Source organism: Bactrocera dorsalis, chromosome 2 (genome assembly GCF_023373825.1).
Source record: "Bactrocera dorsalis isolate Fly_Bdor chromosome 2, ASM2337382v1, whole genome shotgun sequence".
Lineage (NCBI taxonomy): Eukaryota > Metazoa > Arthropoda > Insecta > Diptera > Tephritidae > Bactrocera > Bactrocera dorsalis.
Window position 1 is genome coordinate 54,524,284 of NC_064304.1, and position 23,202 is coordinate 54,547,485.

At 36.8% G+C, this 23,202-nt stretch overlaps 3 protein-coding genes across 17 annotated transcripts in view; 1 reads left to right on the forward strand and 2 right to left on the reverse strand.

Moving 5' to 3' along the window:
• Positions 1-23,202, reverse strand: part of LOC105225915 (cadherin-86C) — a 244,265-nt gene that overhangs the window by 158,976 nt on the left and 62,087 nt on the right. For 14 of the 15 annotated variants that reach the window (XM_049447988.1, XM_049447991.1, XM_049447993.1 and 11 more), the window contains one exon: positions 2,583-2,732. In XM_049447988.1, coding sequence (XP_049303945.1) covers positions 2,583-2,732 — 150 coding nt within the window. Of the gene's footprint in view, positions 1-2,582; positions 2,733-23,202 lie in introns of those variants that run through there. The other variant, XM_049447998.1, reaches the window with a different exon arrangement.
• On the forward strand, positions 15,644-16,211 carry LOC125776376 (transcription factor Adf-1-like). The gene is made up of 3 exons (XM_049448131.1): positions 15,644-15,775; positions 15,840-15,996; positions 16,061-16,211. The coding sequence occupies exons 1-3, from the start codon at positions 15,646-15,648 to the stop codon at positions 16,209-16,211; spliced, it is 438 nt and encodes a 145-aa protein (XP_049304088.1). The 5' UTR covers positions 15,644-15,645.
• LOC125776346 (uncharacterized) lies at positions 17,726-19,921 on the reverse strand. The gene is made up of 2 exons (XM_049448097.1): positions 18,678-19,921; positions 17,726-18,611 (listed from the first exon to the last, which is right to left on the reverse strand). Exons 1-2 carry the CDS (start codon positions 18,788-18,790, stop codon positions 17,726-17,728), a joined length of 999 nt encoding a protein of 332 aa, XP_049304054.1. The 5' UTR covers positions 18,791-19,921.

The following is a 23,202-nucleotide window of genomic DNA, read 5'->3' on the forward strand; positions in this document are numbered from 1 at the left end:
ATTTTAAATTGAATGCGATAGATCCATTTGCGAATACTTTGTTGTATTATCAAATTCCTGAGTACTATACTTGGTAAGATGCGTCCCGCTCATGGCAAAGAAGAAAAAAACCGAGTAATGCAATTGGTAGAATGTATACGGTCGATCCAAAAAATCGGGAACTCTTTGCTTTACGTTTATTGCTTACTTCGTTAAAAGGACCCAGGTCGTATTCAGATATATTAACCGTGAACAGGGAACATCTCTCTTCTTTTTGGGAATCAGCAGTAAAGAGAAAGTTGCTAGCGGATGACACAGAGTGGACCGCTGCACTTGAAGAAGCATCTGTCTTTAAAATGCCTGTGCAACTGAGACGTATGTTTGCAATGATTTGCATAACCAACCTCACCAATAGAGCTCTGGAGAAAATTTAAATTGCATCTTTGTGAAGATTTTTTAAGAAATAATTCAGAAAACACCAGCGAGCTTTTAGCATTGAGAAATATTAGTCACATTTTCCAATCGCATAACACATCTTTAAAAGACTTTGGGTTACCTGCAGAGGATCTTACCACTGAAGACACAGGAAATGAGAATTATAATATAGATGATGAAGTATTATACGCGCAAACACTAAAGGAACAGCTTAATCATGAGCAAAAGATTATATTCGACCAAATAACCCATGCAATTTCCAGTAGCAACGATGTCGTAAAGGCATTCTTTGTTGATGGTCCTGGCGGCTCTGGCAAAACTTTTCTTTATAAGAGTATTATTCACCATAGAAGGTGATATCCGTGGCTTGGACAGGGATTGCCTCTATTTTGCTTCCTGGCGGAAGAACGGCACATAATATATTCAAATTTCCAATACCTTTGACTGACTCTTCTGTTTCTCTAATTAAACCAGATAGCACCCTCGGAAAAGCAATCAAATGTTCTACAGCAATAATATGGGATGAAGCTAGCATGGTTCCTGGGACTGCATTACTATGCTTAGATCGATTATTACGTGATATTCACCAAAATGAAGTACCTTTTGGTGGAAAGGTTATTTTGTTAGGTGGTGATTTCAGGCAAGTTCTTCCTGTGGTGCCCAAAAGCTCACGCGCCGCTATAGTTGGTAATTGTTTGAAACGGTGCTCACTTTGGAAATTCTTTAGGTGTCTCAAACTATCAACGAATATGCGTTCTAAAGAATCCGTATATAACAGTTTTCTTTTACGTGTTGGGGAAGGTCGAGAGCTCTCTCCAGAGTCGAAAATCAATATACCAGAAGAGTTAATTTTGCTAAATGAAAATTTAGTGGATTGGGTATTTCAGCCTCAGTCTGGTGTTATTAGTCTAAACCATTTGAAGGATCGGGCAATTTTGTGTCCAAAAAATGATCACTGTACAATAATAAATAGCGAAATAGTAAATATGTTGCCCGGTGAAGAAAGGGTATATTATAGCGTGGATACTGTCGTTTCTGAAGATCCTCAAGAGCATGTCAGATTCCCTACAGAATTTCTAAACTCCCTTAATTTCAGTGGAGTAGCGCCTCATGAGTTAAGGCTTAAGTTTGGAACAGTTGTGATGTTAATCCGCAATCTTAATACATATGAAGGGTTGGTCAATGGGACTCAATTGATAGTAAAAGCACTACATTGTAATTGTTTGGAGGTCGAAATTTTAACCTGTGAATCACAAGGGAAACAAATTTTATTGCCCCGTATAAATTTACAGCCCAGCGAATCAACACTTCCTTTTATTTTAAAGCGTCGCCAATTTCCAATAATTGTAGCATTCGCAACAACAATAAACAAATCTCAAGGGCAGACTCTAGCAAGAGTTGGTGTTTTCCTCAAGGAGGATTGTTTTACGCATGGCCAGCTGTATGTCGCATTGAGTCGAGTACGATCTTCTCAAGATATCAAAGTTAAGACTTGCGACCAAAATAAAACCACTACGAATGTAGTTTTCCATGAAGTACTTGAATAAATTGAGTTTTTATAAAAAAAATTATTTACTCTTTTCATTTTAAATAACGGAGTCCCCCGATTATCGGGGGTTATTACTAGTTATTATTATTGAATGGCCTCCCAAAAGTTGTGTAACTCCATTAGATTACTTCTTGTGAGGTTTTTTGAAGTCGTTGGCCTTTAGTAATAAACCAGACACTCTTCAGGCTTTAGAAGTCAATATTAAACGTGCTATATATAACATTAGACATAATTTTGTTGGATTTGTACTTCACATTAAAAAAAATTGAATTTCCTTACAAATAGTGTGTTTTTTTTAAATAAACCATATCACTCTTATAGCAAAACCATGTATAATTAAATGTACATATATAGGGTATATATATGTATGTATAAAGGTATGTATATTTGTATATATATATATATATATATCATATATCATATATGTATATATACATATATATCCCATATATCATTTTACATTGCGAGAGTATAAAATGTGCGGTTAAATCCTTCCTTCCTTACTTGCTTAGTTATTATAAAATTTAAGTAGATATGTAAAAATTCAATAAACGAGCAAATATTATATGATAAGGAAACAATATGTGTATGAATATTTATAAAGTGTTTTGCATCATACCTTATCGCCTGGGATAATACCAGCTGTTAGCTTAGTCACAGGTGATGCTGATGTAAATACAGGTGGCTGATCTTGTACGTCTTGAACAATCACTACTAGTTCGAGTCCAGCAATGTTGCGGTTGTCTTGGCCGGGTTCAGCGTAAGCATCCTTTAAATATAAGGAAAGTAAAATTAAGAAAAGTTTAAATAAGGGATGAATCTATTATAAAAAGGTTACATTAGCAAAATTAGTGGGGTTTAAAAGACATATGGGCATACTGAAATATACTACGTGAACTTTTTCCATTTAGATATACTTTTGCAACATTTTGTAGAGAGTACTCGTATAAAGCAATAACTTAAGTGACACTTCAGATAACTCACATATTATCAAGCAATTTGAACTTGGTATTTGAGATAGACAAATTTGCAATTAATAAAAAAAGAAGTAAGGAAAGGGTAAGTACGGGTGTAACCGCACATTTTACTATATACTTACAACTTGCAAAACTCAAAACCGGAGAAATTGTTTTAAATGCTGGTAAGCCAAAAATTCAACATTTATTATTCAACGAAACCGTCAATGAATTACAAGATATTTTAGTAAATTGTATTAAATGTCATATACTCAATTAGTTTTTTAACTATATTTTGTTTTAAATTCATCTTCAAATGAGGTATATCTTACTTAAATTTAATCAGGTGCAAATAATCAACCAGAGGATCGGAGTTGATGATATTAGGATATTAACCCAATAAAATGTATGTATTATATAATAGCTGATATTTTTGGCATTAAATTATATATTTTATATATTGGCAGATATGTGGTACAAGGTATAAAGCCAACTGGAAATTAGAAAATCCTATATTAGGTATATGGGAGATAGGTGTAGTATTGACCCAATTTTATCTTTGTTTGGTATTATTGCATATTATTAACACAAACAGCTGTCCGAGTTTCGTTAAGGTCCCCCACATACCATTACGACCAGCACACAGTGAGGAAAATATAGCAGCCGTAGCTACAACAGTTCTGTGTGGTTTCAAAAATGATGCTGGTGAGAGCGTAACTGTTATCGCACCATGATGACCGACTATTTGATGCCTGATGCCTTGGAGCAAAACAAAACGAGCATCATTCGAAAATTGGACTCAATGGATGGATCGTCTAAAACGTAGCCGCGGTCAACTTTTGGAAAAAATAATCTCCAAAAAATAAATGCTAAAGAATGTTCTTTCTATTTATAATAAACATTCCTTAAATATAAAGTTTCTGTATTTTTTCTTTAAAAAATAGCGTTTACAATTTTATTTACTAAATTTGGTTGAAATTGGTGCGGAGATATACGATTTCACCTACATGTGGATGCCCCACCCATCGTGCAGTCTAAAAATAAGATTAATAAGACTTTTAGTCGTTTTTAACAAAACCGTTGTTATATACTGTCGCAAGAGGTATTGGACAATTTTTTCATTGAGAATTTTGGTGATATAACTTTAGATATAACTTTAATGGTGGGGAAGATATACATATATAATAAATCTATTAGTGGTGGGCCTTGTCTCTTTTTTAAAAATTTTCAAACCACAGATCTCCTTCGTTATTGCATTTCGGTGCACCAAATTACAGTATTGCATCTTAATTTGCGGCTTAGTTATGAAAATTTAAAGATTGTGGATTAATGGTGTTTTATGGGCGTGATGGTGGTTCGATTACACCCATCTACCAATTTGTCCTCCGAATTCGGCTAAGCATCTCGTTTATATCGCTTCATGGCGATAATGGAATTTTTACTCAATCCTTCCATAAAAATATACAAAATTTGACCAACTGCACTATTGATCGTTTTCCTCAAACGTGTACAGTGGATGGCAGGAAAAGCGTGGTCTCTATTCGTGGTTCAAATCAATCAAATCGCATTCGTGGAAATCACCTTCGAATACAGAAAATTATGCCAAAGAAATCTATATGTCTACCATTTATCATTCCATTCTAAATATTTAAAAAATCTTTAAATTAAATAAAAATTATTTATTAATGATTGTTTACCTATTTCTATAAATGTACATATGCTCATATTGCAACTCTTAGTGAGTAAGTAAACCTAAATACTTCAAATTAGTTTATATGTTGAAAAAGCTCAAGCGTTTTTGAGATGCGAAAATATACACTGGGAGTGCGCGAATAATTAAAAGCCTAATTGCCTGTCACGGGAGAGAAAAAATAATATTCCGATAAATTAAAGACGCGTGCATATGGTTCCACGGTTTTAATTACAAGACGTTCTTTATTTCACTTTATCTAATTACTAAGCCTAAATCTTAAAAATAACGGCTTAAACTATTGGCAATATAAATATGTATTAAAAAGGGGTAAGAATAATCATTTTCAACTTTCGTTAAATATTGTAACAGATTATGGTAAGTATTAGGGTAAGTAAAAGATTGGTATTATGAATTTTATAATAGATTTTCTTAATTTAATTTTATAATTCAATATTTTACAATTCATTTATTATTTTTATTTTATTATTCATTTACTATTTTTGTTTTAAAGATACATAGATATGTCGCTTGACGTAACACCGGCCACCTTGACAAGATCAGGTTCCTTCAAACTACATTGGAAGCAAGGCCAGCTTGTGGATGGGACGCTTAATTGTGCCCGCCTTAGTCGCCACGTCTGCGACTCGCGCCTTACCGTCTTGCCCTTCGACGGTTGCGACGACGCATCCGAGTACCCACTGATGTGGCGTCACGTTGTCCTCGTGGACGAGGTCGTTGAGCTGCAGATTGCGAGTGTGGTGCAGGCACTTGTTCCGTTCCTGAAGGCCCGTCAGGTACACTTGGACCACTGTCGGCAGAACTGTTGCTTGAGACAGAAAACAAGTTGCCAACTCTCGTAACAACGAACTGGGTCCACTGGCACCTGCTCTGGAGGTAATGCTCGCAGGAAGCATTCTATCAGCAGATGCGCTGGGGTTAGTACCTCGCCGTCTTTGGGGTCCTGGCTCAACGGTGTTAGGGGCCGAGATTTGAGGATGGCCTCCACTTCTGTCAGTAGTGTTGACAGTTCCTCTGCGGTCAGTAGCGCGTTGCCGATTACGGGAATGACGTAATGCTTGGCGGACTTCCGCGGCTTCCCATAACCGCCGAAGTGCGGCCCCCTCGGTGTTATAAAGGTGAAGCTGAATCCTTCTTCTGCAGCGAATCCCTTCACTTCTGCTGAAGTGGGCAAGAAATGCCTTTTTCAGCCCGCCCAGCTTACGGTCGGCGCCGACGAAGTTGGTGGCGTTGTCGCTAAACATCTTCGTTGGTATCCCTCGGCGTCCAATGAACCTTTTTAGGGCGAAAATAAATGAATTAGAAGATAGGTCCGAAACTAGTTCTAAATGTACTGTTTTTGAAGTGAAGCTAACGAAAACTGCAAAATACATTTTTACGGGTGCTCGACCGCGTATTTTCAAGGCTGTGTATCGGAACACAAAAATCTACGCCACATATAAGAAAGGGCCGTAGGGCTCGAAGTCTTTCGACTGCCAAATTTCCCATTATTTGGTTTTGCAACTTCGGCTTGTACTGTTCTACTGCAAGCTTCTCGGGCATTATCGTTATGCGTTATCGAAGAAGCGCAATCAACGCTTTAGCCCCAGCGTAGTGACGTTACGAAGCGTACGTTATAACGAAGTGCGAACTTTTATTTAATAAAAGCGGAAATTTGACATCGTATGGGAGAGGTGCATTTAATAGGCGACCTCCTACTCGGATTAATTTGAACGACAGCGACAAATCCGAGTACTCATGCAAAAACGGGTTGAGTTTTTGCAAGTTTGCGGGTAGGGTGTTGCCTTTATGCAATTTTTGAATAACATCCGAAAATTCTGAATGTTGGACCATGTGCAATTTTTATAAAACTCAGGTTTAGCTCTTCTGAAGTCAGATCTTGTCCCATGGAGGATTTTGGTGGTCGCCTGATCCATATGTATGCGACCACACGAAGTAATTTTTTATGAGAAGAGAATTTTTCAATGAGGTCCAATATTTAATTGTTCTCAGCAGTCGAAATTAATGTAAATGTAGTTTTCTTCTTCTCTAATGCTTCGTCTTCTAGTGAGAGCTGGAAGTGGTTATTAATTGGCCATAATGCAGGGTCTTCTAGGAGGAACTGTAGACCGCCAAACCATGTCGAATTATTCAATTCGTCCACGTTACAACCCCGAAACACTTGATCCGCAGGATTTTGTTTCCTTGGCACATGCCGCCAATGTACTTTGTCAGTCAACTCTTGGATTTCGGACACTCTATTTGCGACGAAGGTTTGTAGTGAGGATGGATGTGTTTTAATCCAATGCAAAACGATTTCAGAGTCTGTCCAAAATATAATCTTGTCGAAATGTCGATTCAACATAGGCGCTACTTTTGACCATAACTTCGAAAGAAGATGTGCTGCCGAGCATTAGCAGATTGGCTTCGTATGTATATGCAGCATCCGTACGCCCTTATTGAGGCATCGGCGAAGCCATTTGGAAGATGGCAATCGACTCAACATTTACGTAACGAGGAATGCTAATAGATGAGAGCTGTATTAGGTGGGCTTTAAAGTTCTGCCAGCTAGTGTCAAGGCGCAATGGAATCGATTCATCCCAATCTAGTTTTTGGATCCAAAGCTCTTGCAATAAGATTTTTGCTTTGGTAACTAGTGGGGCTAGTAATCCAAGATGATCAAAAAAGCGAGCAGAAACTGACAATATATATCTTTTAGTTTCTCGCAGATCATTAAAATTGTCATCTAAAACAAATCGAAAGAAATCCTCCTTCGGCAACCAACGGATTCCTAGTGTTTTAGTTGAGTTTTTGTCATTGAAGCTTAATGACTTTTCAGTACAATTACTGTCGTAAAATTTAGGGTGGCTCGAAAACCACTTCATTAAGGTGAATCCGGCCGAGTTTAATATTTTAATTACTTCACTTCTTATAAGATCTAGAGACTCAAAATTTTCGGATCCTGTTAATAAGTCATCAACATAAAAGCCTTCGAGGGGATATTTCATTGTATTGGCATCACTGAGCATTTGCAAACACCGTTTTGCGAGAAATGGAGCAGGCGCTGTGCCGTATATTACGGTGATAAGACGAAAAATTTGTATTTGCTCTGAAGGATGCTCTCTCCACACAATAAGTTGACAATTTCTGTCTTCTTCATGCATAATTATTTGACGGTACATTTTAGTAATGTCTGCTATTAGTGCATACTTATGTAAGCGAAATCGAAGAAGAGTTGAATATAATTCTACTTGGATGGTTGGACCTACTATCAAAAGTTCATTCAACGCTATTTGAGTTGATGATCGACTCGAAGCATCAAAGACAACGCGTAATTTGGTTGTTGTGCTCTTGGGCCTTAAACGCATTGATGCGGAATGAAGTAGTATGGCTCACTCGGGATCTTATTGTTCGTTGGGCTCATGTGACCCAATGCTCTATATTCATTCATAAAGTCCAGATACATTTTGCGAAGTTCTGGATCTTTTAATGCCCTTTTCTCCAGGACCTGAAACCGCCGAACTGCGGTTTCATAAGACGAAAAATTTGTATTTGGTCTGAAGGATGCTCTCTCCACACAATAAGTTGACAATTTCTGTCTTCTTCATGCATAATTATTTGACGGTACATTTTAGTAATGTCCGCTGTTAGTGCATACTTATGTAAGCGCAAACGAAGAAGAGTTGAATATAATTCTTCTTGGATGGTTGGACTTACTATCAAAAGTTTATTCAACGCTATTTGAGTTGAAGATCGACTCGAAGCATCAAAGACAACGCGTAATTTGGTTGTTGTGCTCTCGGGCCTTAAAACGCATTGATGCGGAATGAAGTAGTGTGACTCACTCGGGATGTTATTGTTCGTTGGGCTCATGTGACCCAATGCTCTATATTCATTCATAAAGTCCACATACATTTTGTGAATCTGGATCTTTTAATGTCCTTCTCTCCAGGGTCTGAAACCGCCGAACTGCGGTTTCATAGGAGTGACCGAGTATCTTACGGTCAGCTTTAAAAGGCATTCTGACTTGAAGCCGTCCTGAAGGCAACACTCTTGTTGTTCTTGTGTGATTATAATGCCATTTGAATCTGAAGGTAATTCTTCTAGAGCCCAAAATTATTGGACCACCGAATCTATTGACGTAAAGTCTTCTTCTGATTGGCATAATGTGCTATGTAACCTGGGAGGAGAACTTATATTACTGGCCAGATACAATCCATCCTAAAAGGGTTTTCTGAAGAGTTGGTTGGTTAGAACCATTTTCAATTTGGCCAACAGCTAAAAGGTCGAAAAATGTTTCAGCACCCAATAGGATATCCACTATTTCCACAGCTGGTCCTCACTAAAATTACTGTTGCTGCATGGAATGTGTGGTTGATGATTGCGGATGAGGCGCAGCGGGGAAGGACACTGAATACTGGTGCAACAGCGAGTGATGGGATCGATTGCATATGCGGCAACGATCCGCTCTGCATTTGGAAACGGTATGTCCCTTACGCAAGCAATTTATGCATAAGGGTACCGATTTGGCGAACTCGAATCTCTGTTGCACCGAAAGAGCCTTGGAAATAGGGCAGGTAGTTAGACGTTGATCCCTCGATTTGCACTGTTGACAACTAGGCTGCCTTGTGTTTGCAGCAACTAGCGCCGATGTGGTCTTATTCACCTGTTGTTGCTCCCCATGACTCGTACTGCGTGTTGGTATGGCCTTCGTCCTGATGCTCCTTCTGCTGATAAGTAGCTGCTGGTATCTCCTATTTAGGGTGGCTTCACAATCCTTCTATAATGGCAAGTGGTCGTAGTCAAGTTGATCTTCCCACTTGGATCAGGTGGCAGTGTCCACCTTTGTCTTCACAAAAATTTATTATAATGGCGTTTGTTATTTGCTTCTCATCGCCCAGAGATAGCAAACACTTCAGCAGACACTTCATCAATTATTGATCGCAATGAAGGCGCGCATGGCTTTGGGATGATTGGCAGCTCAAAAAGTTTAGATATTGTATTGAAAAATATCAAACATTTATTATCATAAACTTTTTTGAAACTTGCCAAAGCTTTCGGATAATTTTCATCCGACATCTGAAACGCTTTAACTGTTCCTAGAGCCTCTCCAGATAGACAATTTACCAAGTGGTTAAATTTTTCTATATCTGGGATATTTGGATCATTATGAACCATCTCAAACAAACTCATAAAATTTTTAAACTCTGAATACTCTCCCTTGAATTTCGGCAAATTTATTTTAGGGAACCTTGAGCTGTGAGAAGCTACGAAAGATGTTTCGGCAATTGACGTTGTATTTTTGGCTAAAATATTTTTAATTATTGCTTTCGTTTCAACAATTATGTTCTCTAACTCCCCTCGGGCCATGTCGTCTTCGTCAATCTTTTCAATTTTAGATTGGCATCTCATTAGCTTTTCACTATTTGAATTTAATATGTCGAGCCGACATTCCAATTCAACTGGATCTAACGACTTAGTTTTTTCTAAAAGGCCCATCTTTATTCGCAAAATACTATTTTTCGCCACCGTCTTGTGACGCTTTAACGACTTTAAGTCGATCAACTCCTTACTTGGAGAGAGGCTGGCGATAGTTGGCTTTGGCTTGCTCATTTTTGCTTGTTTAAATTAAATTTACGAAAGAAAGACTATAACGGTTGGCAACAGATATATTAAGAATCGATAACGAAAACGAAAAAATATATGTCGATTCCCAAATATATGAAAGCCAAACCAATAGCAATAAAAGTTGGCAACAAATATATTTGGAATCGGTTACGAAAACGAGAAAAAATAATATCGATTCCCAAGTATACGAAAGCCAAACCGATGAGTTATGCAAAATGAGCAGAAGCACAATAAAGCAATTTAATCGGAAAATGTCCGAATGAGAATCGACAAAAATTGAATAAAAAACCGACCGATAATTGTAAGAACGGATCGAAAAAATTGCGAAAAATATAATAATTTAATTAGCAATTAAGAATTTTTCACCTTTATTTCAAAATAGAGGGCTACCGCAAAATCCCAAAATCCCTTATTAACTTTGAATTCGCACGTATATGTAGAAGTATGTATTAAGATATATATATATATGTATGTATTTAGGGTACATACAATACAATATAATATAAAGTGAAAAGGGAGAGCCAAAAACCGAAAGTGCACTTGTTTGGTTGTAGTTTGCTTTTTTTTTGCACTGCTTTCAGTAATTCGGCTGTTTGCCGGCGCTTACGTCCCTTTGGCACAGGATGCAGCAGCAGCTCATTCCCACGACGGCAGCGGATTAATGGCAGCGGCGGTCTGATGACAGCAGCGACTTGATGGCAGCAGCGAGTGATGGCAGCAGATATTGATGGCAGCGGCGACTTGATGGCAGCGGCGACTTGATGGCAGCAGCGAGTGATGGCAGCAGCGACGTTGTGACAGCAGCGATTTGATGTTATAAAACTGGACACTTAGCGGCACTATATAGTTATGGGGTTTGGTAGCGGCACTGGAAGCGGTAAGTAATAGTGGTACTTTACTCTTACGGCTCAATAAGCGGTATTTTGTCGCCGTAGTTTTTAACGGCACTTCACGGTTAACTCTTAACGGCACTTTTACACAATGTAATATTCTTTTGTTTTTTGTTTGTCACATTTAGCCGAGACTATTTCGAACTCCTTGGTGTTATTCACGTCAGACTCACTGTACCGCACCTTCTCCACGTCACGTATACGCGTATATACACTGGTCAAAGAAAGTATTCGATATTTTTGAAATATTTCTTAATATAAACACATAAAGAACCAAAACACAGTGTTTTTTAAAGCAAACATTTATATAGTCTGTAAGTTTATGAGTTTTGTGATAATCACAACAACAAAATTAAACATAAACGCACCAAAACGAAAGTCTCCTGAAAATGAAAGCAAAAAAAATTACGCAGAGGAGTGAATTCCAATGATTAACGGTGAAAGTTACGATCGGTTTGAATATTTTCTTTAACATTCTTATGCAGAATTCAATTTAGAAGCGATATTTAAAGAAAATACGTGAAATGGTAAACATGGGTCTCAAAAAAAAAGGAGTGTCTGAAGAATTCAAAAATCTGATCGTTATGCATTTTAAAAGTGGATTAACCGAAACCAAAATAGAAGAACTAGTTGATAGGCCGCGAACAACTGTCCATTATATTATAAAAAAATGGAAGGATAAAAAGTCGGTTGAAAATCATCCAAGGTCTGGTCGCACAAAAGCCTTAACTAAAGCAGACGAAGGTTGGTTGGTTCGCCAGGTCAAAAAAGAACCAAAAACAAATGCCACGGTTCTCTCCAAAACTGTTCAAAAAAACCTAAATATAGATGTGATACCCCAAACCATTCGAAATTATTTGAAAATCAATGACTACAGGGGAAGAGTTGCGCGCAAAAAGCCATAATCTCTAAAAAAATAGATTGGAAAGATTAAAATTTGCAAAAACGTACATAAACAAGCCCGCTGAATTTTGGAATACTAGTGATATTTGCAGATGAGGGCAAATTCAATCTTTTTGGATGTGATGGTAAAGTAATTATGTACAGAAAACCCAATACAGAATTGGAAGAGCGAAATACTGTGGCAACTGTGGAACATGGAGGTAGAGGCGTTATGATTTGGGGGTGTTTGTCGGAAACAGGAGTTGGAAAAATGGAGCTAATTTGCCAAATTATAGACCACATGCAATACATTGACATTTTGAAGAGAAATCGGAGCGACTTTTCAGTTTTACCAAGATAACGACCCAAAGCATTCCGCACTAAATACAAAGCTTTGGCTTTTATACAATTGCCCTGGAGTAATTAAAACTCCTGCTCAATGTCCAGATTTAAATCCCATAGAGCATCTGTGGGAGCATTTAGAAAAAGAAAAAGAAGGCTGAGACAGCGCCATTTTACGAATAAAACCCAAATGGAACAGATACTAATGGATGAATGGTACAATATAGACCCATCCATAACAAGAAAGTTGGTCGAATCAATACCAAGACGGTTAAAAGAAGTAGTCTGAAGTAAAGGAAGAGCTACGCGGTATTAAAAAGTAGTTTTTATTTGTTTGTTTGTTTTTTTCAGGTTTAATTTCTTTCCACTTCACTTGTGGCAATTAGTCACGAAAATAGTTAGTTACCGAAACGAAAGTAAAATAAATTATATACTAAGCTCACGCACTTAGTTCCTGCACGGGCGCCATGAAAAATCTTAAGCGTTTTTGAGATGCGAAAATATACACTGGGAGTGCGCGAATAATTAAAAACCAAATTGCCTGTCACGGGAGAAAAAAATAATATTCCGATAAATTAAAAACGTGTGTGCACGGTTCCACGGTTCATATTACAAGACGTTCTTTATTTCACTTTATATAATTACTAAGCCTAAATCTTAAAAATAACGGCTTAAACTAGTGGTAATATCAATATGTATTAAAAAGGGGTAAGAATAATCATTTTCAACTTTCGTTAAATATTGTAACAGATTCTTCTTCTTAATTGACGTAGACACCGCTTACGCGATTATAGCCGAGTTAACAACCGCGCGCCAGTCGTTTCTTCTTTTCGCTACGTAGCGGAGTGGAGGTCTTCCTCTTCCTCTGCTTCCCCCGGCGTGTACTGCGTCGAATACTTTCAGAGCTGAAATGTTTTCATCCATACGGACAACATGACCTAGCCAGCGTAGCCGCTGTCTTTTAATTCGCTGAACTATGTCAATGTCGTCGTATATCTCGTACAGCTCATCGTTCCATCGAATGCGATATTTGCCGTGGCCAACGCGCAAAGAACCATAAATCTTTCGCAGAACTTTTCTCTCGAAAACTCGCAACGTCGACTCATCCGTTGTTGTCATCGTCCAAGCCTCTGCACCATATAGCAGGACGGGAATTATGAGTGACTTATAGAGTTTGGCTTTTGTTCGTCGAGAGAGGTCTTTACTTTTCAATTGCCTACTCAGTCCGAAGTAGCACCTGTTGGCAAGAGTAATCCTGGGTTGGATTTCCAGGCTGACATTGTTGGTGGTGTTAATACTGGTTCCTAAATAGACGAAATTATCTACAACTTCAAAGTTATGACTGTCAACAGTGACGTGAGAGCCAATTCGCGAAAGCGCCGACTGTTTGTTTGATGACAGGAGATATTTCGTCTTGCCTTCGCTCACTGCCAGACCCATTTGCTTTGCTTCCTTGTCCACTCTGGAGAACGCAGAACTAACGGCGCGGGTGTTGAGGTCAATGATATCAATATCATCGGCATACGCCAGCAGCTGTACACTCTTATAAAAGATTGTACCTGCTCGATTCAGTTCTGCAGCTCGAATAATTTTCTCCAGCAGCAGATTGAAAAAGTCACACGATAGGCGTCGCCTTGTCTGAAACCTCGTTTGGTATCGAACGGCTCGGAGAGGTCCTTCCCGATCCTGACGGAGCTTTTCGTGTTGCTCAATGTCAGTTTACACAGCCGTATTAGTTTTGCGGAGATACCAAATTCAGACATCGCGGCATAGAGGCAGCTCCTTTTCATGCTGTCGAAAGCAGATGTGGTGTGTGTCGATTCTCCTTTCACAGATCTTTTCCAAAATTTGGCGCAAGGTGAATATCTGGTCGGTTGTTGATTTTCCAGGTCTAAAGTCACACCGATATGGTCCAATCAGTTTGTTGACGGTGGGCTTTAATCTTTCACACAATACGCTCGATAGAACCTTATACGCGATGTTGTGGAGCCTTATCCCACGGTAGTTGACGCAGATTGTGGAGTCTGCTATTTTGTGGATAGATTCCAGTCGTTGGGCATGCTTTCGTTGGACCATATTTTACAAAGAAGCTGATGCATGCTCCTTATCAGTTCTTCCCGTCCGTGTTTGAGTAGCATATAATATCTCCTGGTATATAATAACTATCTACTGGCCCAGTGAAAAAAGTACCAGACTTAATAGTTTTTGCTGTAGTCAAAAATATAGATGGATCGCTTATGACAGTTGATACATGTACAGACTTATCATCTGATCTTTCTCCTGTACTAATAAACTTATACGAACAGCCTCTGATATTTGAGCCAAAAGTTTCTCTAACATCACATAAAACTAGCTGGTTGAAATACAGAAAATACATACATATATCAGCAACCACATCAATATTGATTGGAAAATAAATGCAGGAAGAAACATTGATGAAAGTATGAGAATATTCAATTTCAAAAATAAACAATAAATCAGTTGGTTTTAGAAGGATTACGAGAAATAAAATAGGAAAAAACTTTTAAATGAGAAAAGGCTCTGCTAGACTCTGCTTCAACTGAAATGTGCTGTACGAAAATTAAACAAGCGCTTTAACGCGAGGAAGAACACAACACTGAAATTAAAGAGACTGTGTCCAAATTCTAGCAAGTAAAACTTCTTTTGGAAAGCCCAAAAGTCTTGCAAGCCACTAGTAGATTCCAACATTCCTCTAAGACAGTTGAATGTTAATTAGGCACGTAGTGATGATCTGTACATGAATAAAGCAAATTGCTTTGCAAGTCACCTAGAAAAAGTATTTCAACCCAATTGCCCAAAGAACAACTTTAAGTTCCAACCTGCCCAATACCGCTAACGAGTCGCTTGTGTCTATTAGGACTTCTCCCAATAAACCTTTCCATAAGCGAACGGCAATAGAGTTATAGAACAAGCTTATTGTAATGATTTTTCGAAAACATTTAACAAGCATATTTATGAAAGGTTTATTTAATTATAAAATAATAATACTTTTATAAACGTGCTTGTAAAATGATTCACATAGTAACTACATAACAAATATGATTGTACTTGACTTATGTCGGAATTACATGTGCAGAATTCTGCGTGCAGAAAAAAAAATTGTACTGATTTGACAGTTCAAATTCTGCACCTCAATGCAGATCTGCACGGCATGTGAAATTTGAATTTCTCTGCGCAGAGGCAGTGCTGACAACATTCAAATAATTAATTTTTGAGCAAAGTCCGGCAACATTTTAAAGTCAGTTTAGTCAAAATAAACAAAAGAGATAAAACATGGAAGAAAAATTGATTGAGTTCGTGAGGGAAAACCGGTTCCTATATGACAAAAGTCATAGAAATTATAAAAATAGCTACCTGAGGGACGCCAAATTTCAGGAGCTATCGGAAAAATTGAATATTCCAGGTAAATTTTTAATTTTATAACCTAAAAGAAAATTTATATTTATTCATGTTTTGAATGATTTTAGATGAGAAGCTAAAGGCCCGTTGGCGGACCCTACGGGATAAATTTTATAAAGACGTTAAAAAGAGACCATCCGGAAGCGGCGTGCATTCGCCACACAAAAAGTGGAAGTGGATGGAGAGTCTACAGTTTTTAAAGGACGTTGAAATGGACAACTTGAAGTAGGTTTTGTATAATCTTGTTTTATTTGTATAATTGTATTATTTATTATATATGCATTTTCAGCACACAAGGCAATTATGGCACCGTAGCGACAGAAGGTGACGACTCCTTCCTCAGCGACTTTGGCGAATCCGCCTGTAGCAGTGTCAATATAAACATATTTTCCGAATCACCGCAGACGCAGACACAGACACAGACGCAGACACAGACATAGACAAAGACACAGACACAGACTGGACGGAAACGTAAAATTGAAGAATTACTTGAAAGCTCGAATAGAGACTTTCAAAGAGTGACGACGTTAGCCGAGGAAATATTGGTCGGTAGCACGGAGAAATCGGCAATGCAATTATTTTTTGAAAGCCTTGCCAAGCAGGCGGAGGGAGCTAATTTAAATAGCCTGGAAATGTCGGAGTTACAACTCCAAATTTCTCAAACGTTCCACCAATTTTTATTGAATCGTCGAAAATAAGTTTTTCATTTATATATTTTATAACATCTATCATTTTAAATAAAAGCCCATTCATTTAAAATATATAAAAAAGTACAAAGTTATTTATTTATTTTGTAGTTGTTGTTTTTGTTATTTCAGCGCAAACAATTTTGAGGAATACAAATCCATACAGGTTACGTAGAACCGACATATTTATTTTATAGTACACTAGCTGACCCGGCGAACTTCGCCCCGCCCAATTTTTATTTTTTTTTGGAAGCCATAGACTCGTATAACTTTACCACAAATAATATAAACTTCAAACAACGCATTTTCATTTAATGTTTTTAATGTTTGTAGCGCCATCTACTGTAACATACCGCACTCAATACCGCTGTTAGCGCCACCAACTGGTGGATAGCTCTTTGCTAATAATAAACAAATAATTTGCAATAAATAAATAATGCGACTATATGGAGAGTTATAAACTATCCTATCTTTCAAGTTGGACCAAACTGCACACAGTGTTAAAAATTTCATTAAAATCGGTTCAGTAGTTTAGGAGTCCATCGCAAACAAACAACGTGACACGTGATTTTTATATATTAAGATTTATTGAATTATTTACTTATTTATTAAAGAATAGATAATTTTTAAGAAGATCTCGGGAATCAAAAGCACTTCGTCTTGCGTTAGCGCTTGATAATATCGTACTCTGATGTAATGGCTCTACAAATTGTCTCCACTGCCCTTCAATTAGAATGCCACTTTCATTTAAGTGCCCTGGAGACGATCAAATAATTGCGTCAAACACTTTAATTGTGTTGGTGTCGTCGGCTCTCGTCGGCTACACGTACGCTACACCGACTTGTTGTCGGCTCTGTTTGATGAAAATCAAAAATTTTTGATATTTCTATTTGACGGACGATAATTTGATCGTCTCCACTCATGTTTGACAAGCATGACTCATTTGCAGTGAAGACTTCAAGCGAAGAGGACATACATACTTGCGGAAAAGTGAAGTGAAGCGAAAAAGAGTGAAGTGAAGAAGAAAAAAGTTAAGTGAAATAAGCGTAAAATTTTAAAATAAATAAAATCAAATCAAATAAATTAAAATAATTAAAGTAAAATCAAATAAAATAAAATAAATAAAATAAAATAAAATAAAATAAAATAAAATCAAAACAAATCAAATAAATTAAAATAATAAAATTTTTCTTTTTTTTTTTCATAAGAATTGCAGCACATGCCAATAAAAGATAATCATCATCCGACGATGACATGACGACCGTTCGCTACAAGATCAAAAATAAACTGATGTTTGACGTGTTAATTTGAACGTTTGCGGGCAACACACGATTGAACATCACTAACACATATGCACTGTTTGACGCAATTATTTGATCGTCTCCAGGGCACTTTACGTGGTCAACGAAGTTGTTGGGACAATAGAATTCGGCGTTATGGAACTTTACAAAATTATGTAAAAGTAATGTAGCTCTAACTATGGTATTGGCATTTTCGGGAAATATATCCAAAGAATTAGTGAGAACTCGCCATCTAGCCACTAAAATGCCAAATGTATTTTCAATTGTAACCCGCGCTCTGGATAAACATTTATTGAAGTGGTCTTTGTTTGCTTCCAAACACTTTCCCGGATATGGCCTCATCAAATGTTTTGTCAACGGAAAAGCAGCATCTCCCACATAATAAAATGGGAATTTTATCGCACTACGTGGAAGATTTTCTGCTTCTGGTAGGTTCATTGTTCCGTTTAATATTCTATTTCCAAAACCACTGATTTTTAACACTCCGCCATCACTTTGGCTTCCGTAAGCTCCAATGTCTACTGTGGTGAATGTATATTTGCTATCACAAACGGCTAACAACACAATACTAAAATATTGCTTATAATTAAAATACAGTGATCCGGATTTTCGCGGACACTTGATTTGGACATGTTTGCCGTCAACAGCTCCTACAACATGAGGCATTCCTGTCTTGATGTAAAATGAATCGGCTATTTCCCTCCACTCATGTTCATTTGGTTGCGCCAAGTATATTCCTGAAAGTTCATACCAAATGGCTGCGGATGTTTCCAATAAAATTTTGCCAATTGTTGATACTCCTACTCGAAAAGCCCAAGCCAACATCTGGCGGCAAACTCCATGGGCCAAATATCTATTGTAAGAGTTGATGAAAATATGTATTTATTTATTATAAAATTTACAAACAAAATGTACTTACACTAATGTTATTGCCAGGCGACATTCTGCTGGTATTGGACGACGTATATGAAACTGTTTTGCTATACGCCTTTTAATTAAGCTTAGAAGAAGCTTAAATTGATCCACTTGCATCCGAGTAGCCTTTTGGAACTGAGAGGAATCATTGTTTTTTGTATAGATGAATAAATTATTGAAAAAACCATGCAGCTCTCTCTCATTTTCCGCATATATAGGAATCGTCCACACCCGTGTTTTTTTATCACTTATCGCGCACAAGCTTAAAATATTAATTAATTTCTTTTTGGCAACTAGAAGTAAAAGCAATTGTTGCAATCTTTTTTTTTCTTTCCACTTCCATTTTAAAATTTTTAAAATTCAATTTGAATTTCAATTATTTATTGCAATCAGCTGATTGTCAAAATTTACTGCACATGTGTTTTGGCTGGAAAAAATAGTGCAGATCTGCATGCAGAATATCTGCACATGTAATTCCGGCATTAGGCGTCGCTATAGTTTTGTAGCTCTGCACAGTGGATCCGTCAGAGGCCAAAAATCAAAAAAATCAACCACACATGATTGAAACAAAATGTAAACCAATTGTCTTTAAATGTCCAATCTTCTTTATACCATACCGCATTTTTCTGAAAACCTAACGGGACTTTCTAAAAACAGCATTGAAAGCGTGAACACGTGTTCATTTTCGCAACGCAGCTGCGTGCAGAGTGATTTTGTCAAATTAAAATCGAACTTCAAAGAGATCAAACGTTCGCTAGAGTGATCAGAATTGGATTATTTAAAATGCATTTTGAAGTTGAAGGTGTTAACTTTAAATCGAGATGTTAATAATTAACATCCTTGTAAAGTATTTCATGAAAGTATTTCATGAAAAACTAAGATGTCTGTATAATCGTAAAAATACTAAGGCCGTTCAAGTTGTCCTTTTGTCTATTGTGCTGTCTTGGTCTGTCTTCGTCTTTTGTAGCTGTGTATATTTTTGCAAAACTGTTAATATATAAATATCTAAAATTTGTTTATGTTTCCTTTGATGTAGGTTCTTCCCATAAGTGTGTGTTTACACGCCTACAAACCGAGAGATGAAGGTAGAGGATCGTCCAACGATGGAAATATCGCGAGAAACTTCTTCTCTAATGCAGCCTTGAGTTCCGAAATCACAAGAATTGATGAATGTTTGATTCATAGGTGTGCAACATTATTGCAAGCCATGGCATCGGGGTATAAAATTAATGCGGAGAAATTTAAACTCTACGCTAGATACAGCTAAAGATCTGATAACTGCATACCCATGGTACTATTTGCCGGCAACCGTTCACAAGGTTTTAATACATGGTTCTGCTGTGATAGAGCATGCATTAGTGTCGATTGGAGAGCTTTCGGAGGAAGCTGCAGAGTCCTATAACAAGGAAATAAAAAAATGTAGACTTCAGCACAGTCGGAAAGTGTCACGTACTTTAACAAACACAGATGTCATTAATGCACTATTGTTGCGCTCAGATCCCTTTATAACAGGACAGAGACAACTTCCAAAAAATACAAGTCGACGTTGTCGAAATCTGTTTATGAATTACTAGATGATTCTATATAATTTTTGTTTCCTTAATTTTTCTTTTATTGTTTTTTTTATATTGGATTTTTGATGATATGGATGTATATGTAAAACAACATTTTTCTAAAAATATAACTGCAATGTTGATAAAATAAAATAATTTCAATTTTATTAAAAAAAAAAGATTATTAAGTTTGTTTCGATCATTCCTATGGGAGCTATTGGATATAGTCGTTTGATTTGTCAAATTTTTTTATTATTTCTTATCTTTATTTTTGGAAAGAATTTCAACCCGCTATGTCAAGAAAAGTATTTTTGGCCGCTGTTCCATACAAGCGGATCCACTGTGCTCTGTTGTGTACATGAAACTTACAAAAAAATTACACTCGCTACAGACTTGCAACAGACTTAGGCTCAATACAGTTTCCAAAGCTTACTGTTTCGTTTACCGTTATTCTGTCGCGCGATTGTTAGCGTCTTCACATTTTCATTGTCACTGTAAAATTTTATACGAAGTTAACAAGGTGAGAGTGAACATAATATCTTAAAATAATTTAAAATGCCATATAAAATAAAACAGTGTATTCGTAATGAGTCTAGTGAAGTTGTTAGTTTGTTATTAAGTGCAAAAAAGAAAAAAAAAGAATAATGAAGATGAGGATATTGCAACCAGTTCCAGTCAAAATGATTTTAGTGAAGCAAATATTATTTGTGATGAAATCAATGAAACAGTAAATGAAATTTACAGTTCTGAGGAAAATGATAATGCTGAGCTCTTAATTAATAACGCGGATATAAAAAGAGATCTTGCTATTTGGTCAGTTAAGCATACTATATCAAATAGTGCAATCAATGAGTTACTGATTATCTTACGAAAAACTTTTCCATATCTACCGCGGGATGCAAGAACTTTAAAACAAACACCTCGTGATGCACCTATAACTCAAATACAAGGCGGCAATTATGTTCATTACGGCCTAAGAGATTGCCTTACCGATTTTTTAAGTCAAACAACATATTTAAATGATATAAAACAGTGTGTTCGTAATGAGTCTAGTGAAGTTGTTAGTTTGTTATTAAGTGCAAAAAAGAAAAAAAAGAATAATGAAGATGAGGATATTGCAGCCAGCTCCAGTCAAAATGATTTTAGTGAAGCAAATATTATTTGTGATGAAATCAATAAAACAGTAAATGAAATTTACAGTTCTGAGGAAAATGATAATGCTGAGCTCTTAATTAATAACGAGGATATAAAAAGAGATCTTGCTATTTGGTCAGTTAAGCATACTATATCAAATAGTGCAATCAATGAGTTACTGATTATCTTACGAAAAACTTTTCCATATCTACCACGGGATGCAAGAACTTTAAAACCAACACCTCGTGATGCACCTATAACTCAAATACAAGGCGGCAATTATGTTCATTACGGCCTAAGAGATTGCCTTACCGATTTTTTAAGTCAAACAACATATTTAAATGATATAATTGATTTAAATATAAACATAGGTGAGCACATAAATCACCGTATGGTGTTCAAATTTCAAAAAAAAAAACTCCGGAGAAGTACGAGAGATTTGAAAGAGTTCGAAAGATATAAAGCGACTGAATTTCGAACTTTTCTGCTGTATGTTGGGCCGTTTGTATTAAAAACTGTTTTAGACGAAAAACGATATTTGCATTTTCTGCAACTCAGTTTATCCATGAGGATTTTATTGGACAGTAAGCAATGCCAAACTAACAATAGGTGTGCTGATGAGTTATTGCAGAGTTTTGTGAAGTTATTGCCTGAGTATTATGATGCATCTATACAGTAGAGGCCCGCTAATCCGGATCAATTAAAACCGACCCCTATCCGGAATATAAGGGAATCCGGATTACCAAAGACATAAGTATCAGAACTATGTATTAAGAAAAAATATTTATAAATTTCTGTTTGTTTATTATAACAAATAATACACATGTTCCAAAAAAAAAACTTAAAACAATCCATTGAAAATAAACGTTATCAATGTGTATGGATTAATATGGATGGGTGTAATATAAATTCTAAATTTAATTGAAAAAATTGGTTAATTTTGTTTGGCGAACGCTTTTTTGTTTAGCCTCCATTGCTCGCTGCCGTAGCGATCCAAGAATACACAAACTGTTCGATTCAACGTTATTTTCCTCAGACCATTGTAAACAGGTGCTGAAGCTTTTAATAGCGTCTTCATGTTTAGCTTTTGGTTCATTGTTTTCGACTTCTTCAACGGAGGAATCGTCACTATGGAGGGGCAAATGGTCGTTATCTCCAATAAGCCATTCACTTATTTCAGATTGTGGCAGTTGGTGATTGTTAATATCCATTCTCTGCAACAAAGCTCCTATTTCTGTTAGCTCTTGTGCATCTTCACGCTGTGACGTCCATTTTTCTTTGAGAACAGACAGAAAAACGCTATCATCTGGATCCTCGTCAGCATCGGAATTGTTTTCGGTTTTAACTATATCGTTATTCCCTGTATAGGGAAGAATTTTTTGCCAACATTTTGCTACTGTATCAGACGACAGGTTCTCCAAAGAATTGGTCCATTGGTTGGATAAGAGCTGTGCAGGTAGGGGGAAGAAATACGGTTATAGTTTTACCATCATCGCTCCTAAACTGCTCAACCGATGCGTGACAAGAAGCATTATCAACTTGTAAAATAGCTTTTCCATCTAGGTTGTTGTCCGCTTAAAAATCCTTTACTTGTTTGACAAACGACTCGTGAAACCATTTTACGAAAATTGTTGAAGTCATCCAGGCATTTTTTGTTGAGTAATTTTCAACTGGAAGATCGCTACAGTTCTTAAAAGCTCTGGGATTTTCCGCCTTTCCAATGACCATCATTTTAAGTTTATGGTTGCATAAGCAAGAAATGTTACTCTCTCTTTGGAGGTTTTTCTCCATGGACCTCTTCTTTCTACAGCAAACACCCATGTTTGATTAGGAAGTAATTTC